Source organism: Macrotis lagotis, chromosome 7 (assembly GCF_037893015.1).
Source record: "Macrotis lagotis isolate mMagLag1 chromosome 7, bilby.v1.9.chrom.fasta, whole genome shotgun sequence".
In the NCBI taxonomy this organism is placed as follows: Eukaryota; Metazoa; Chordata; class Mammalia; order Peramelemorphia; family Peramelidae; genus Macrotis; species Macrotis lagotis.
In genome coordinates, this window is record NC_133664.1 from 12,988,497 (window position 1) to 13,005,038 (window position 16,542).

The 16,542-nt window shown below is 47.5% G+C and overlaps 1 protein-coding gene across 2 annotated transcripts in view; it reads right to left on the minus strand.

Annotated features, from left to right (window-relative positions):
- RAPGEF5 (Rap guanine nucleotide exchange factor 5) overlaps window positions 1-16,542 on the minus strand; it is a 135,607-nt gene that overhangs the window by 33,601 nt on the left and 85,464 nt on the right. For both annotated transcript variants that reach the window (XM_074195455.1, XM_074195454.1), the window contains 6 exons: window positions 15,316-15,460; window positions 14,436-14,533; window positions 11,661-11,691; window positions 10,311-10,389; window positions 5,136-5,285; window positions 1,244-1,341 (listed from right to left, as the gene is read on the minus strand). In XM_074195455.1, coding sequence (XP_074051556.1) covers window positions 1,244-1,341; window positions 5,136-5,285; window positions 10,311-10,389; window positions 11,661-11,691; window positions 14,436-14,533; window positions 15,316-15,460 — 601 coding nt within the window. The remainder of the gene's footprint in view (window positions 1-1,243; window positions 1,342-5,135; window positions 5,286-10,310; window positions 10,390-11,660; window positions 11,692-14,435; window positions 14,534-15,315; window positions 15,461-16,542) is intronic.

The window sequence follows — 16,542 nt, forward strand, 5'->3', positions numbered from 1 at the left end:
AACCTAAAAGATAAACTGAGTAAATAAACTGTGAAAAATAAATAATAAACTGTGAAACCTGGAGAATGTTAGAACTGGAAGGGACTTCAGAGATGATCTAGCTCAACCTCTTCCTTTTACAGATACGGAAACTGAGATCCAGGAAAGGAAAATGACTTGGCTGAAGTCCTATGGCTAAATTCTGCAGCCAACCTTTGGAATCACCAGAACTCCACGGGACAAAGATGTACAACTCAACCTGTACTGCTCATGGGACACCTGGGAGTGGTTAAGGGAGAATCTTAGCAAGAAATGAAAACAAAAAGCCCAAACCTGGCTTTCCTCAGCCTCCTAATCCTCCTTGCCAATGGAAGTATCTTTATTGGACTCCTTTTAAACAGAGGATGAAGCTACAAACCTTTTCCCCATGGCTACTTCCAAGAATTCTAATATTGTAAATGAGATTACATTAAAGGTCCAAGCTCTCTTCTGCCCTGAAGGCTGCCCAAGATCTCTGAGTCAGACTTCCCCAAACTAGAATTGCCTAGAATTCAGGTCCCAAGTGCTGAGCTGCCTTCTATAAGGATCAGTTTAACTTGAAGAACTGAGTGTGACATTGGCAAGTAAGCTAGATTTGGAACTGGAAGACCCTCGTTGGAATCCAAGGTCTACCATCTATTCCCTTGGTTACTTTGGGCAAATCTTGGTTCCTTTTGGGCCTCAGACTCTTTTTCTGTAAAATGGAGTAGTTGGCCTTGTAGGGCCTCCTTCTGACCTCCATCTGGGTCCCTGTTCTGTTGAAACCTCTAGATTAAGTCAAGTCTCCTTTTGAGATGGAACCTGAATGGTTATCTGGAAAATACATCTTTTAGATGAGCATTTTTTCCAATGTTTATTATTTTGATATTTGCAAAGACTGCTTCATTTTGCACTTTATTTTATTAGCACCCAATCTATGCTAGTACCGTAATGGGTGTTTGTTGATAGATCATTAATCATGTCAGAACTATGTTTTGTTTTGTTTTTTTATTTGAAATTACAACTGGAGTGTTTTATTCCTTTCCTTTCCTCCTCTCCTCTCCTTCCTTTCTGCTTTTATTTCTTTCTATCTTTCTTCTCTCTCTCCTTTCTTCCTCCCTTCCTCCCTCCCTCCCTCCCTCCCTTCCTTCCTTCCTTCCTTCCTTCCTTCCTTCCTTCCTTCCTTCCTTCCTTCCTTCCTCCCAGTCTTTCTTTTCTATTTGACAAAAGGATTGATGATTCTTACCAAAGTCTCTGACAGATCCTTCCGGTAGACGTAAATCCGACTTGATAGCTCGAGTGATTTTGAGATGGCTAAGTCATTTGGTTGAAGTTCATGCTTTTCTTTAATAAAATAAAAAGCAATAGGATTGTGAGAAGAGTTACAATACTGACAATACTGACTGCATAAATAGTAGCATCTTACAGAGAAATGTCCTGAAAAATAAATCTGTCTTGAACTGGAAAGTTGGTATGACAATCACATGATAACTCTGCTCTGTTCCATTCAAGGAGGGCTAAGGCTCAGCTATGTAAAAGGCAGAAAGGCCTGAAGCACAGGGGTTAGGAACCTTGGTCTGGGAATCAGGAACATCTAGATCTAAGTCCTGGAATACTGTAAGTGCCTAATCAATGCTTTTTTGGTGATTGAGTCTAATGCATGCCTGACCAAGGGCAGCCATTTAATCTTCTTAGACTACAAAGAGTTTCATTGCAGGAGGAAGTTTGCACACCAGGAGCTTTCCAGGCCAAAGAAGAACACAGGTCCAGACTGCCAGCCCTCATCACCAGCTCCCTCCTCATCAAAACCAAATCTGTGTATCCCCCCTGATTTGTACACTCATTTCTGGGGGCCTCTCCACATTCTCCTATCAAGCAAAGGGTTTGTGACAGTGCTTCTCCTCACTGAGAGGTACAGAGGTCCCCTCCCCCCACTATGTACAAGCTAGTATCTTCTAGATGATGAAGGGAACTGAACAGCTGGACCTTGGAGAAGTCGGATGCTACTATGATGGACCCAGACTACAGGTGACTACAGAAAGAGAAGGCAGAGAAGGGGAGGGGAAGGTCAGAAAATCATTCTATTGGCTCTACATGGAAAGAAGGGCTTTGCACATTCAGCTCCTATATTTTCACTAGAAAATTTTATTTTCAGCAGCAAAAATACTTTTCAAACATTATATAAGTGGTTCAAAGGAAAGTAAGGATCTGAGTTCAAATTCTGCCTCCATTATTTATTACTTGTTAAGTCATTTAACCTCTTTCTGTCTCAGTTTCTCATCTGTAAAATGGGGGTAATCACATTACCTACCTAACAGGGTTATTGTAAAGATCAAATGAGATAATTTTAAAGTGCTTAGCACAATATTGGCATACAGTAAGAGTAATATAAATGTTGGCTGCTATGACTCATTCATAGACCCTAGGATCTGCTCTGCTAAGATCCATTCAGGCTAGACTAAAGCTGGTGACCTCTCCCCTTCCTTTCTTCCCTCCCTCCCTTCTCTTCCTCCTCTTCCCCCCTTTCCTTTCTCTGTCTCTCTCTGTCTCTCTATGTCTCTCTGTCTCTGTATCTCTCTCTGTCTTTTTTATCTCTGTTGCTGTCTCTCTGTCTGTCTCTGTGTCTCCATCTCTGTCTCTTGCTGTCCCTCAGGCTCTCCATCTGACTGTGTTGCTGTCTGTGTCTCTGTCTCTGTGTCTCATTTTAATTCATAGGCTTCCCTTGGGGTTTAGGAGGTGTTTACTTTGTGTCTTTAAATTTTCACTTTGTTTCTTAAGTCAGCCAATGTGGCTCTGTTATTAATCAACAGAATTACTAAACTGTCTCTAGAATGTGGCCTTGGGGGAGAGAATGGAAAAGACCTGGAAGAGGAGAGAAATGGAAAAGACCTGGAAGAGGAGAGAGACTTAAAACTGATGCATTTTCCTGAATTTGATTTCTGACTGGGGCTGAGTCCAAGGAGAAAATTATTGGTTTATTTGAACAATTTCCCAGGACAGCAAGAATGCGTTCAAAGGGTTTTTCTGAAGGAAGCAAGCTAGGCAGCCATCGTTATCTGGCAGCTAGTTGAAAAGGACCCCCTTTCCCCGAGGGGAGGAGGGTCAAGGGCGTGGCCAGAGAGAGAGTCATGCCCCCCGGGAGGGCTCAGCCCACACAAAGGGCCAGAGAGAGGAAAAGTGACTGACTTCTTTGTCTGCCTCTGTACCAGCCACTCTTATGAGAGAGGATGAGGGGGAGAGGAAGGACATAGGGAAGGGGAGAAGAAGGGAAAAGAAGGGAGGATGAAAGAGAAAGGCAGGAAAAGAGAGGGAAGATGAATGGGGGCAGAAAGTGAAAGGAAAAGGAATAAGAAAAGGGAGAAGAGAAAGAAGAAAGAAAAAAGCATTGAGGAAGGAATGGAGAGCTATAGAGAGAGAAGGGAAATGAAAGAGAAAGTCAATGAAAGGGAGATGGGGAAAAAGGAGAGAGATAGGGAGAAGGGGAGGAAGGAGAGAGGGTGAAGGGGATAAAATGGGGGAGAGAGAAAGAAAGAAAGAAAGAAAGAAAGAAAGAAAGAAAGAAAGAAAGAAAGAAAGAAAGAAAGGAAGGAAGGAAGGAAGGAAGGAAGAAAGAAAGAAAGAAAGAAAGAAAGAAAGAAAGAAAGAAAGAGGGAGGCAGCGAAAGGGAGAGAGGGGAGGAAAGGAATGAGACGACCCAGCTCTCCATTCTGCTGACCCCCCCCCCAAAGGAAATAAAGCTGGCTGCACTTAAAACCAAGGTCACGTTAAGTCCCCTCCCTCGGAGGAGGCCGCGCTCCACGCAAAGCGGCTTCTTTAATAGCGGCAGCACTCAGGTTTTAAACGACTCCCCTCTCCCCCGCGCGCGGCTGCAGCGCCGCCGGGATGTGCCGGTGCAGATTAGAAATCTATGAACTGCTGCTGAGTCTGGGCTAATGGAGGATGAAAGCGGCATTTCCCAGCGCCATAGAGTCGTGGGCCAGCCAGGAGCCGCGTATGAATTGTCCGATTCCCCGACGGCTCCGGGCTGATGGAGGGCCTCGGGCTGGCCCGGCCTCCCCGGCCTCCCCGGCCTCCCCGGCCGTCTCCGGAGCCTTCGGAGGAGGGGCCGCCGCCCTCGCCCGCCCCGACGAGCCCCCCGTGGAGCCCCCCGCTGGCTCCGCCACCCTTCCCCCGGGGACAGCGCCGGCTGGAGAGCCACGGTCGCCCCGGGAAATGGCTCAGAGGGAAACGGAGACCGTGTGGCCCCTGCGCGCCGGCCGGCGTTTAAGGGGTAATGGGGGGGCGCCGGGGCTGGAGGGGGAGGGGAGCAATGCTTCTCTGCCAGTCCCCGGGCTCGGCTCCCCGGGAACAATGGAGCCTCGCTGAGCGGTCTCTGGAGCCCCCACGGGAGGGCCGGGAACAATGGACAAACGGAGGCCCCGCGGCCTTCCTCCGGAGCCTCAGCTCTGCGGCCGCTGGCACCTGGCCGAGCCCGAGCGCCCCGCTTGTGCTGGCCGGGGGTCCCGCCAGCCGGGTGCCCCAGAGCCAGAGTCAGCCGCGAGCCGCAGCTTGTATTCCAGAGGGCCAGGGAGCCGCTCTGGGGGCGCGGAAACACCCCAGAAGGGCCCGGCGGGGCCTCACGTCGTGCGGGGAGCCCGCAGGGCCACACTTCTCCCCTGTATTTTCATAAACAAAGTTCCTAGCCGTTGGGTAAACAGTCTCTCTCTCTCTCTCTCTCTCTCTCTCTCTCTCTCTCTCTCTCTCTCTCTCTCTCTCTCTCTCTCCCTCCCTCTCCCTCTCTCCTCCCTCCTCCTCCTCTCCCCTTTCTCTCCTCCCGGTTCTCTCGCTCTCCCCCTCCCCTCCAGCCATGCCACCCTCCGGGTAGAGGCGCTTCTCTAGGGTCCCCCCGAAGAGCCCCGCCCTCCTCTTCCGAACCCTGAAGGGCCTTCCTCCGGATGCCATTCCTGGGGGGGGGGGGATTCAGCATCCACTAAGACCCAAGAATCGGCTGTTGCCACGGAAACAAGGGGCAGAGGCAGCCTTTCATGGTTCCTAGGGTCACCCGGTTGGGGTCCCAGAGGGGACCCGCCCCCAGAATGTCCCCCCCCTTCCCACGGAAGGAGACTCAGATTAGGGTTCAAGCAGAGGAAGTGACTCACCCCCTGAGAAGGTGACAGCCACCAGGGCCAGGTCATCCTGAGCATGTTGGAGCTTCCCGGCCACAATCTTGAGGATCTCCTGCGCGGTGCTGGAGACCCCTGCCTTGACGCTGATGTAGGAGTGCTCCGTCAGGTAGACGTGGCAGAAGACTGGAAGCGGGAGGGGGAGAGGAAACAGAAGATGAGCACGTTGCCCCAGACCTCCACTTCCCTAGACTTTTGTTCATTCACAGTGTGTATGGTCAGTCCACAAGTATGTGCCGAGGGTTGTGAGATACATGCTGTGACAGCAAGACGAGCCGACCCCTGCCCTCAGGAAGCTTCCAGTCTAACAGGAGAAAAGGTACCAACTAGCTATGGACAGGCTACCTTGGAGATGGTCCTGGAGGGTAGGGGGCGGTACTGGCACTGGGAGAGACTTCTGTAGAAGGCTGCATCTTGACAGGAATTTGAAGAAAACCAGGAGATGGAGATAAGGAAAGAGGAGCATTGCGAGTCTGGGGGGCGACCGGGGGAATGCTTGGAGCTGGGTGATGGAGTGTCAGAGAGGTCAGTGTCCCTGGATCCAAAAGGAGGAGGCAGGGAATAAGGTAGAAGAAGATGGAAGGTAGGAAGGGCCAGGAGATGAAGGACCTTGAATGCCAAACAACAGAGGACTGTATAACTGTATATCCAATTCTAGGAGCAATAAAGATTGTGGGGGGAGGGTCATCTAAATAGATCTTTGTTTATTTGGGGAGAATGGAAATATGTTTCAATCTAGGCAGCAGGACATGTGTGACGGGTGGACACATCTATACTGAGAGTGTACCCACGGAAAGCGAAGACTTCTTACAGGAGAGTGAGAGGCTGGCGCTGGGCGCCCCATCCAGTCCTGTGACCACAGGCAAATCATCTAATGATTTCCAGTATCGTCAGCAAATGGACACCAGCCTCAGTGGGTTAGTGTGGGATGTTTATAAAGGCCCTTGAAGAGGCAAACTCATCGCCTGCCACATAGGGAACACAATTATTGCTGGGGTGTAATGGATCATAAGAGTGAGAGGCAGTGTGGGCTAGTGGGTAGAGAGCTTGGTCCTGAAGTTCTGGGTTCAAGGGACACACAACATGCATGCTGGCTGTGTGACCTTGGCCAAGGGTCACTCAAACAGGCAGCTCTAAGACTCCAAGCTGGAGAGAGGGTGCTGATCTGGATGTTGCTTATTCACTGAATTTCTCTGCAGATGAAATCCCTATTAGCCAGGCAAAATGATGAGAGTGATGATGCATTGGAAGACTAGAGACTGACTATGGGAAGGGACTTCAGAAGTTTCCCATCCCAGCTGTCTTGTTTTACAGCTGAGGAAACTGAGGCCCAGAAAGATTAGCCATGGGACAGTGATCTGAGAGCTAGGGAAGGGGATAATAATCAGAACCAGGATTTTATTGTCAGTGCAAAAACTCACTCCCCAATACAGTTCTGAAACGTCACTTAGTCCCTTTCTGAGATTTTAGGGATCTTTCCCAGGGTCAGACTAGAAGATATAAGCCCTAGTTTTCCTGCCTTTGAGGTCAGCTCCCTATCCACTGCACCACACTGCCTGCTCACTCAATGGCATAAAAATATATGGTTCTCTGTGGAGTTTATCTTTAAAACTGTCAGATTTAAAGGTCCAATCAAGAAATTAATTTCCTTTTCCAATCCTTTCATTCCCTGAAACACAGTCAGGAAGCACATAGAAGTCTTGCAACCCCACCCCAAAGATTAAGGAAGCCCTTGGTGTTTGGGGCTGCCAACCCTACTCCTGACTGATGAATGAAGCAGGTCCCAGACCTAGCCCAACCCAGCCTCCTTCTTAACCCACATAATCCCTTTTCTGGCCTCTTTGCAAGGCAGGTGAACCGGCCTCTATAAAGTCCTTCATGGCTTAGTCAGTAGAGTAGCAAACAAGATTCCCACACAGTATCCTTCCTAGATGTCTGCCCCAACCTTGGAAACCACCAGCAGCTCCCAAAGGATGTGAGTCCAGTGATTTATCTGAAATCTGGGCTTAAGATAAGCTAAAGCAAGGTCCCATTGGTCCATGGTGGCTGCCTAAGTTTCCCTTCAATGATTGGGAAAAAGTCAGCCCAGGGAGCCACTGACTTAAGGGTGGGAGGGCTGGTTGACACCCTTTGGGGCTCCGGGCAGGGCCAGAAAGCTTCCCAAAGACAGAATATCAGGTAATTCCTCCAAGGGAAAGTCTGCTGGAGTAGGAAAAAAGTCTGCTCCAACAGGAGATGAGGGAGGAGGGTCTAGGGAGCTGCTCACCTAGCCAGGGAAAGGAGGTCTCTGAGGGCACCACAAACTCAACAGGAGTCCTCAGTGTGGCATAGAACAGCCCAAGAGCTAAGGGAATTGCAGCCTGCCCTGGGAGGCATTGGCAGCCAGGATGGGGGGGGGGAGACGCCTGCCAGGGTATGTGGTCTGGGGCAATGGGTCCAGTGATGGATAAGTGTGAGGAAAGTCACTGAGAAGTGAAGAGGAGGCTTGGATGAGTGTAGAGATGAGAGGGAGCGGAGGCGGAATGAGAAGGGGCTAAAGAGATGGAGGCAGGATGGGGAGCCAGGAGGGATGGAGAGCCAGGTGGAAGGGGGACACAGAAGGGAGAGAGGCAGCTCTGAAAAGCTTCCTGTTAGAGTTAGCCCCAATGACATAGGTGGTCTCACAAGGAGGTGGGCTTCCCCTCCCTGGAGTCCACCAGAAACCAAGCCTGGATGACCACCTGTGGAGAACATTCCAGAGGGGTCTCTGTTCAAATGTGGCTATTTGAGGTCCCTTCAAAGGGACTGGGGGTGGCCTTTGGCCTTTCCTGGACAGAATGTGACCTCAGCTACTTCAAAAATCCAAGAAGCAAAAAGAGAAAGTCTAATCCTTGAAGTGTTCATGTCTAATCCTCTGGATATCTGTGCCCCTTCACTGATCATCCTGAAACCCAAAGGGCCTCAGAGAGAAAAGCTGGGCTCCCTGGAAAGATCAGATACTGGCCCTTGGGCCCCGGGCCAGAGAGAACGGTGGTGGCCTCTGGCTCGGCGGCCTGGTCAGCCGTATCACTGACATCACACTGTGTGACAAGTGTCTGTTTCTCTGCTCTTCGGAGGATTTGCTGGGGCCGAAGCAGCGGATGGAAAAAGGCCGTCATCTCCCCCTTGAACGGGCAAGCCCACAAATCAATGCATACAAGATATGTTTACACCTCATTAACTAGGCTAGTGAGTACAAGAGCTGAGGGGCCAGGAAACACCAGGCCACTTTATACATTCAACCTCCAAAATGATATAATTAGAGTGTAAGACAACAGGGCCAGGGACGTGTCCTTGCGAGTATCAGACAGGGCTGCATACGCCATCAGCAGGCCATGGGCCAGGAATGGGCTCCTGGGGGATTATCGGACCCAGAGGGAAGGTTGGGAGGAGCCACTCTGATGATGACTATCATTGTCAATCCGAGTGACTGGACCTGTGTTTGTACAAGGGGAAGCAAACCCCCTCTTCCAATGAATATGGGCATCTTCTCTGTTATTTAGGATCTGCCCAGGATCCCACAGCCAGGATGTGTCTGTCAGAGCGCAAAGCATTCTGGTCCCCAGAGTGACTGGATTTAGGTCTCCCCCACCCCATGATCCCATCTAATTTTGGAAGCAGAAAAGCAACTACTTTCAAGGTTTTAATTTTAAAAATTGAAATAATGCAGTATAATTTTTTAAAAGATTATCCATATCATCAAGAACTTATAAAGGTCTAGTTTCTCTCCTTCCTCTGCCCCCTACTGATGAGACCACAATTTCATTTGGGAGGAAAGGGGACACTGATCATTTACAAATGGTCCTCAGGCACTAATGGGCCCTTGGCCCTGACCCTGATAGGTGAAACTCAGAAATCTTTTTTTTTATAATTTTTATTTCAGGTTTTTGCAAGGTAAATAGGGTTAAGTGGCTTGCCCAAGGCCACACAGCTAGGTAATTATTAAGTGTCTGAGGCTGGATTTGAACTCAAGTACTCCTGACTCCAGGGTTGGTGCTCTATCCTCTGTGCCACGAAGCCACCCCTGAAACTCAGAAATCTTGCCCTCTGGTCCCCTCCCTGGGATTATCCTCTCTTCTTTCTATATATACATTCACACATATGCATGATTTTCCTGATGGAATGTAAGTGTCTTGAGGGCAGGAACTGTTTCACGCCTGTCTTAGTAATCTCCAGGGTCTGCCTAGTGCCCTATTGCTCATGGATGGATGGTACTGGGCTAGTCAAAGAGCACAGTGGACAGAGAGCTGGGCCTGGGGTCAGCAAGTCCCGAGTTCAGACACCTCTTAGTTGTGTGACCCTGAGTGAGTCACTTAATTTTGCTTATCTCAGTTTCCTCACCCATAAGGGATAATAACTGTCCTCCCCTCCCAGGGGAGTTATGAGAATAAAGGAAATAATGATTCTAAAGATTGAGAGCAATGTCCAGTGCAGGGAAGGTGAGCCAGGTCATCTCACTTCCTGGTCATCTTCCTGAGTTGGGCAGGAGTGGCGCCTGGAAGAGGAGCTCCTTGCGGGCTGTGGATTACCTAATTAATTAATGCTTATTGATTCCTTGAATATGGTGGAAAGAGCACTGGCCTCAAATTCAAGCCCTGGCTGACACTGCTTATATTTTCCTGGCAATAGTATAATTTCTCTGAGCCTCAGTGTCCTGATCTGTCAAATGGGGAAACACATGCATGCAAGTATACAGAATATACACATGGATATGCATGTTTCTATATGTTTATAAACATACACACACATTTATAGTTACATATACATGCATGCATGTGTATTTTTCCTTGCCTCACAGTACAAAAGCACTGTATAAACTCTATAAAGGCCTCTGTAAAGCCGATCACTGTGCTTCCTATTCCTGGAAGTGTCTCGTGAACATGGGAAGGTCTTGCTTGGATCTTAGAGAATTGAAGTTTTCTAGAGCCAGGGCAATAAACCCACTTTCCCCCAATCCGACCTTGCTTCTCTCTAGCACATGGAGGAGAGAAATGTCTAAATGAAGAAGCTAATTGAGGTCAGAATTGAAATCAAAGCATTCCCCTCAGCCCTGGAGGCACTTGAATGGTCACCTTCAGTCCGGGCTCTCCCCATCCCCTCCATCCACCCCCACCCCACCCCACCCTTACTTACTTTCCTCTGTTTCACCCACAGTTCCTCGGTGCTGGAGCCAATTCTCCTTAAGACTAAATTGGTGGAAAAGGGCTTTATTCTGTAGAAAAGGAGGAAAGGACAATGAAGGAGTGTCCCAGGGCCTTTGGAAAACCACTGCTGGTTCCAAGTCTTTTCTTTCCAAAGGAAATCCACCCTCTAATCTTAGAGAAGGGAGTTGCCCCAGTGAGCACAAACAGAAGTGCAGAGTCTGAGTAGAGTAGCTGGTTGGGGCTGGCTAAGCCCTGGGGTCCCTGGCTTCACCTCTGGGCAGCAGAGGGCAGGACTCTGGGACTGGCAGTGCCCAACCTTCTCTAGAAAGATGCATTTACATGTACTAAGGGGACTCTCTACACCTCAGCCCCAGCCCCAAGGTTTACCTGGCAACAGGGACATGATGATTTTCCAATCCCTCCATTTCTAAGAAGGCAACCAGGGTAATTTCATCATCACCGGCTCCCAGCTCAGGGGCTGGAGAGAACCTCAGTGTTCCCTCTCAGCTATGTTATAGAGTGGACGATCCTTGGGAATTGGAGTCAGTAAGACCCAAGTACAAATTCTGTCTCAGACATTTACTCATGGGTGACCCAGGGCAAGTCATTGAACTCCTCTCTGTCTCAGCTTCCCCATCTGTAACTTGGGGATGATGATTATAATATCTGCATCATAAGATGTGGAGTGCTTTGCAAACCTTAAATGTAAATGTGATTATCATTAGCACCATTGTCATTATCATTACTATCTAATCCTACTCCATTTTACAGATGAGGAAATTGAGTCAGGAGGAAAAGTAACTTGCCCAAGCATTGGCAGTGGGATTTGAACCCAGCCCTCTTTCTCCAGAGGCAGAGTCCCTTCTCCATCACTCTAGCTTCAGTTTAGGAAAATTTAGGATTGAACTATTAAGGAGACATCTTTTGCTGTATTCCGTCCATCTCCCCCATCTCCGCCCAGCTGGCGGCATTTGTCCTCGATGGACTGACCCTCTCTGTCTTCAAAACCAACCAAACTGAACTGCACCAACATTTTTCTTGAGCCAGTGATTCCTTTCTAACCTTGAGTTCAGCTGCCCCTCTAAGTGGGTTTGCCCAGGGACTGGATCACCTCATTTCTAGAGAGGTCAGGGGGCCAGTGGCATGGCAGACTCCACTCCCACACTGATTCAGAGAGACCAGGCCAGAGTCAAGATCATGGGCACTCAGTTTGATTTTCCCTGGCCCGGCCCCAAGGGGATCTCGCTGTGGTCTGGGTAGGCTTCCTTTAACTCATGAAGACATGCCAGGGGAGGGTCAGCAGGGGAGGCATCCTAAGGGGCATCCTCCTAATTCTTACCTTTTTGTGTGGTGAGTATTCATCCACAGTGCTGAAAACAGAAAGTACAAAGTCAAATTTGGTTCAGAAAAAGAGGGCAGAGCTTGCCCGCCTAAACCTCCCTCCCCTGAGAAATGTTCCCCCCATGCCCAGCACACTCAGAGAGCAGTTCTGCCTTCTCACTGACACTAAGAAGACAAGAGACTGAGTGTGGGATAGTGGAAAGATCAATTCAGAGTCTGAGCAGGACCTGGGTTCAAATCCCTATCAGTGTGACTTTGGCCATATCACCGGACTCTTCCCTCAGTTTCCTCATCTGTAAAACGAGGGGTTGGGCTAGAAGCCCTATAGGGTCCCTTTGAGCCCTGGATCTAGAACTCTCTGACCCATCCCCCTGATCAGAAGACAATGATCCAGATGAGCCAGGCCAGATCCCATGTTCCACCTGGGACCTCACTCTGTGAACTTACTCTGTTTTGATCTGCCTCCTCCAACTCCTGGAATCAGTCGCCCACCTTACTGTGCAGAAAGGGCTTTGAAGTCAAACCCAAGAAGAGTGGCCCAGACCCAAGCCCCGATGTGCCAGGCAAGGGGAAGCATGCCAAAGACACATTATGGGAGGAGGATGCCCACATTTCTCTTGCCAATCAGTGGCTTTCCAACTGCAGCGGAGGGGACAAGGGTGAGCCAACCCTTCTGCTGACTCTAACACATTGAAGAAGAAAGAATCCCAGCTGTGGAGTTGGACCCTAGAGGGCCCCCATTTCACAGATGAGGAAACTGAGGCCAGGACTGATGGCATGAGTCACCAAGACTGCCAAGGGGCAGAGCCAGGAATGAAGGTCCTGATTACATTAAATCAAAGGTACCCCAGGAACAGTGGGGTGATCTCCATCGCCCTGTGCAGGGAGAAGCAGTTTTTCCCCCAATGAGCTGCCTGAGACTAGAGAACAATGATGAGAAAGTGAAACCTGAGATTTCTAGCTGCTACTAGCCTGGCGTTAAATCATTTTTATTTTTAAAAAACGATTTTTAGGCCAGAGAGTGTCTGTTCTCCCCTTTTAAGATTTCAGCCCTATTTTCTCAAGTTATTTGGTCATTTCCTTCCATTTTAAAAGTCCTTTTCCCTCTATTGTGATCAAATGTAGAATGAAGTCACAAGGGACAAAAACTTTGCGATTCTGGTAATAACTGCCCCACTGTCCCTTCCTTCTCCCTCCCCAGGTCCCCTACCCCAAAGCCCAGAAAGCAGACTGCATCTGAAGCAAGGATTATTTTGGATTAAGCTGACACAGAACCCAATTGTGCCCCATAATCCTTCCATTTCCTCATGTTTACATAATAGTTTGATACCCTAGAAACAACACAGTGCATGTGATGAGGAGCTGAAGGCTGTCAGAATCAAAGATGGCAAACCTCGTGTCCCGACATACTCCAGATGACTGAGGATGCCCAAGAGTACGGCGTGATAAAACTAAGCCTCTGGAACGGAGCGGGGAGGGCCACAGATCCCAGAAACTGCCCAGAGAAAATCCCAGCAGCCCCTTTGTCCTGACCCTGATGGATCTCACTGAATTAAATGATGCTTGAAACTGGGATTGAAATGGCTGGTCAAGGCAGACTCAGCTCAATCAATCAACAAGCATTATGCCAGACAGGGGTGGGCTGGGCCCTGGACAAATAGGAGGCAGCCCCTTCTGGCAATGAGCTTGCCATTACTATTAGTTTTTTAAAGGGCATCTTGGTTTGATGGGCGCTTCAAAACTGTCACAGGAAAATTCCCACTTTTAGTATTCAAAGCAGGATTCCCCTTCCCTCACTCCCAATCCCTATGTGGATTATAATGATATCAGAAAAATCTAATGATGACTTGGCTGTTTATTTATCAAGCTGACGAGGGTGGGAATGGCTGATCATTTAAATTGGCTTCTTTTTAACTTCTTTAATCATGAACACCTAGGCAAGAGGGGCATTTTTTGCCAAATGAAGGTTCTTGGATAAAGTGGGGTTTTTTAATCTTTTAAAATTGAATATATACTCTCAAGAGACTCCATAAGATTTAAAAGAATCTATAAGCTATTTATAAAATGTCTCTTTTATTAAAAAAATCACATATAACCTCCTTTCCTCCATTCCACAGTGATTGTATCAGCATCAAAATTAACTTTAGATTAAATTGACCCCTCCCCCAAAACATTTTAGTTTTATTTTAATTTTTAAAAAATCTTGAGAAGTAGCAAGTGTCAGCCTTGGAATAAGAAAGACTGGGGTTCAAGAAGTATCTCTTCTATATTGACATTTTGAGATCAAAGGGAAGTAATATTAGTCACCTCTAAGCAACTCCCTAAGAAGAAAAATTACAGATTGGCTTCGGTGGAAGGTCTTTCCATACTGGGAGTTCTCCCATTGGGATGAAATCAGAAGTCTGGTCAAAATAAAAAAGCAAACTGCTTGTGTTTTGGGGTTTGTTTGTTTTTTGGTTTGCTTCTTTAGGAAATTCTATTTTATCTGAATCATTGTTACTTCTATTTTGACAGAGAAAGTAGACATTTTATTTTTTTTAATTCCAAAAGACAAAAGAATTATTTTGGCTGTGGGATGACAAAAAGCCATGGGCTCAGATGGAATTCAGGGATCATCTGGACACCACTTGTTGGTTCTCTGTTACCTTTTAAATTTCCTAAATTTAAAATTTATCTTTTAAAATTTAAAATTTCTCAATTTGGTATATTGAGACTAATTTAAAAATGGACATGCCAATGGAAGTAAAAATGGAAAACAAAATGGCCAGCTTACTGCCGCCGATGCATCCCAAGGATCTTCTGCAGTTCTTTCAATTCCTTCTCAAGGACTGGATATTCATAGATGTCATCTAGTACGTTCCTGTATATGGTCTGGAAACACACAGACACACACACACAGAGAGAGACAGACAGACAGACAGACAGACAGACAGACACAAAGACAGACAGAGAGACAGACAGACAGAGAGACTTGAAATTATTTTGTTGTAATTTTTTAAAACGTTTATGTAGTACTAGAGGCTAAGTCCTTTACGATGATTATCTCTTTTAATCCTCACAACAACCTTGAGAAGCAGGTCCTCTTATTATCCCATTTTACAGATGAGGAAATGGAGGCAAGCAGCATTTAAGTGATTTGCCCTGGGTCACAAAGCCAGTCAATGTCTGAGTCAGAATTTGAACTCAGGTCCTCCTGATTTCAGACCTGGTATTCCATCCACTCTGCCATGTGATTCTGGCCAAGTCTCTTAACTTCTTTCTGCCTCAGTGTCCTCATCTATAAAATGGGGTTAATAAGGGCATCTTCCTCCTAGGCAGTTGTGAGCAGCAAGAACTCAACAAAAAGAATGAAACAATCCCTCTTCTTGAGCAGCTGGCATAAACTTTTCGTGCATTTGCAAATTAATAGCTCACATCATCTGTAGGAAAAATAAGTCCGGAAATGTAGACTTTAGCTGGAGATTGCTATCCACTTCAGAAAATGTTGGTCTCAACCAGCCAAACCAAAAGACACTTTTCTACAATTCCCATGAAATTCAATAAAATAATCTCTCACATGGTCTTTTTTCTTTCAATCAAATATGTCCAAGACCTTCCCCCTTTGAAGGCAGGTCCCTGAACATCAGAGGACCACCAGTAGCCCCGAGCTGTACCTTCAGAAACATCTTGGAGTGTTCATCTTCGGGCAGCCAGTCTTTGTAGAGCCCGATCCACTGGGACACAAGATGTAAGACCTTCCGCTTTCGCCGAGGAACATCCGAATTTTCTTCCTTGCCTTGATATTTCTTAGCAGAATAGGTGAAAAAGGTTAAAGAAAACACGTGGGCAGTGTCCCATAGCTCTAGTCCCAATGATGGCAGGCCCTTTCTATTTTTGTCTGCTCCGGTATATTCATGGGCAGATTCCCCTGAGTGATGATGCTCACTCATGGGAGAAAGAGAGAAAAAACCAAGGTGTCCATGTACAACACAGAACCAAGTGCCCCAAGAAAAAGAGCCAGGAACCCAAGGGAAAGGTGATGCCCAAGAGGCCTGGCCATGGCCAAGTCTTTAACTCTGGATGTGGAGCCTGAGCATCTCCATCTGCAACCTCAAAGGACCCAAGCTGAGGGCATTTCAAAGGTCAGCAGCAACCACAGAGGTCTGGTCTTGGCTTAGCCTCAGTTCAATAGGGTAGAAGGAAGTAGGTCTGGCACTATAGTGAAGCCTCTTGATTCCTTCAAGAAAAATGTTTTAAAATGTATAAAATAAATTACATAAGAATCCAATTATATTGAAACCTATTAATCATGTAAAAAATATTCATGGGCCCCAGGTTGAGAATTTCTGCTTGGGAAGAGACAGAAGGTGCCCTCTAGAGCCCTGAATGTTAGCTAGGGACTAGGGTTTAAAACAAAAAAACTCCAACTACCAGACCTGGATCCCAAAAATATGGGTTCAAATCCCCCCCTTACTTAGAACTCAGATCACCTTGAAGACTGAGTGTAGTCACCTCCTTAGCAAGATGGATGGGTTGAACTCTATCACCTCCCAGGTTCCCCCTAATCCTTTGTGTAGAACAGGGGAAAGGGAACCCCAGCTCTGAAGTCAGAGGACCTGCCTGACTTTGGGCAGATCCCCCAACCTCCTTAGACCTCGGTTTTCTCACCTACAAAATGAGAAGGCTGGGTTGGCTTAGGACCGCCCCCCACCCAGTTCCAGATTTCTGGTCTAACATCCTTTGGCCCTGATTTGAGCAGAAAAATGACCAAATTTTCTAGAGATGTGAAGGGGACCGTTAGTCACAGAAGGCCACAGGCCAGGTCTCAGCTCAAGCTTTCATCTCGCCCTGGGCTCTACATTGTACACAGGAGGTGAATCATAAATAAGCATGTTTCTGAG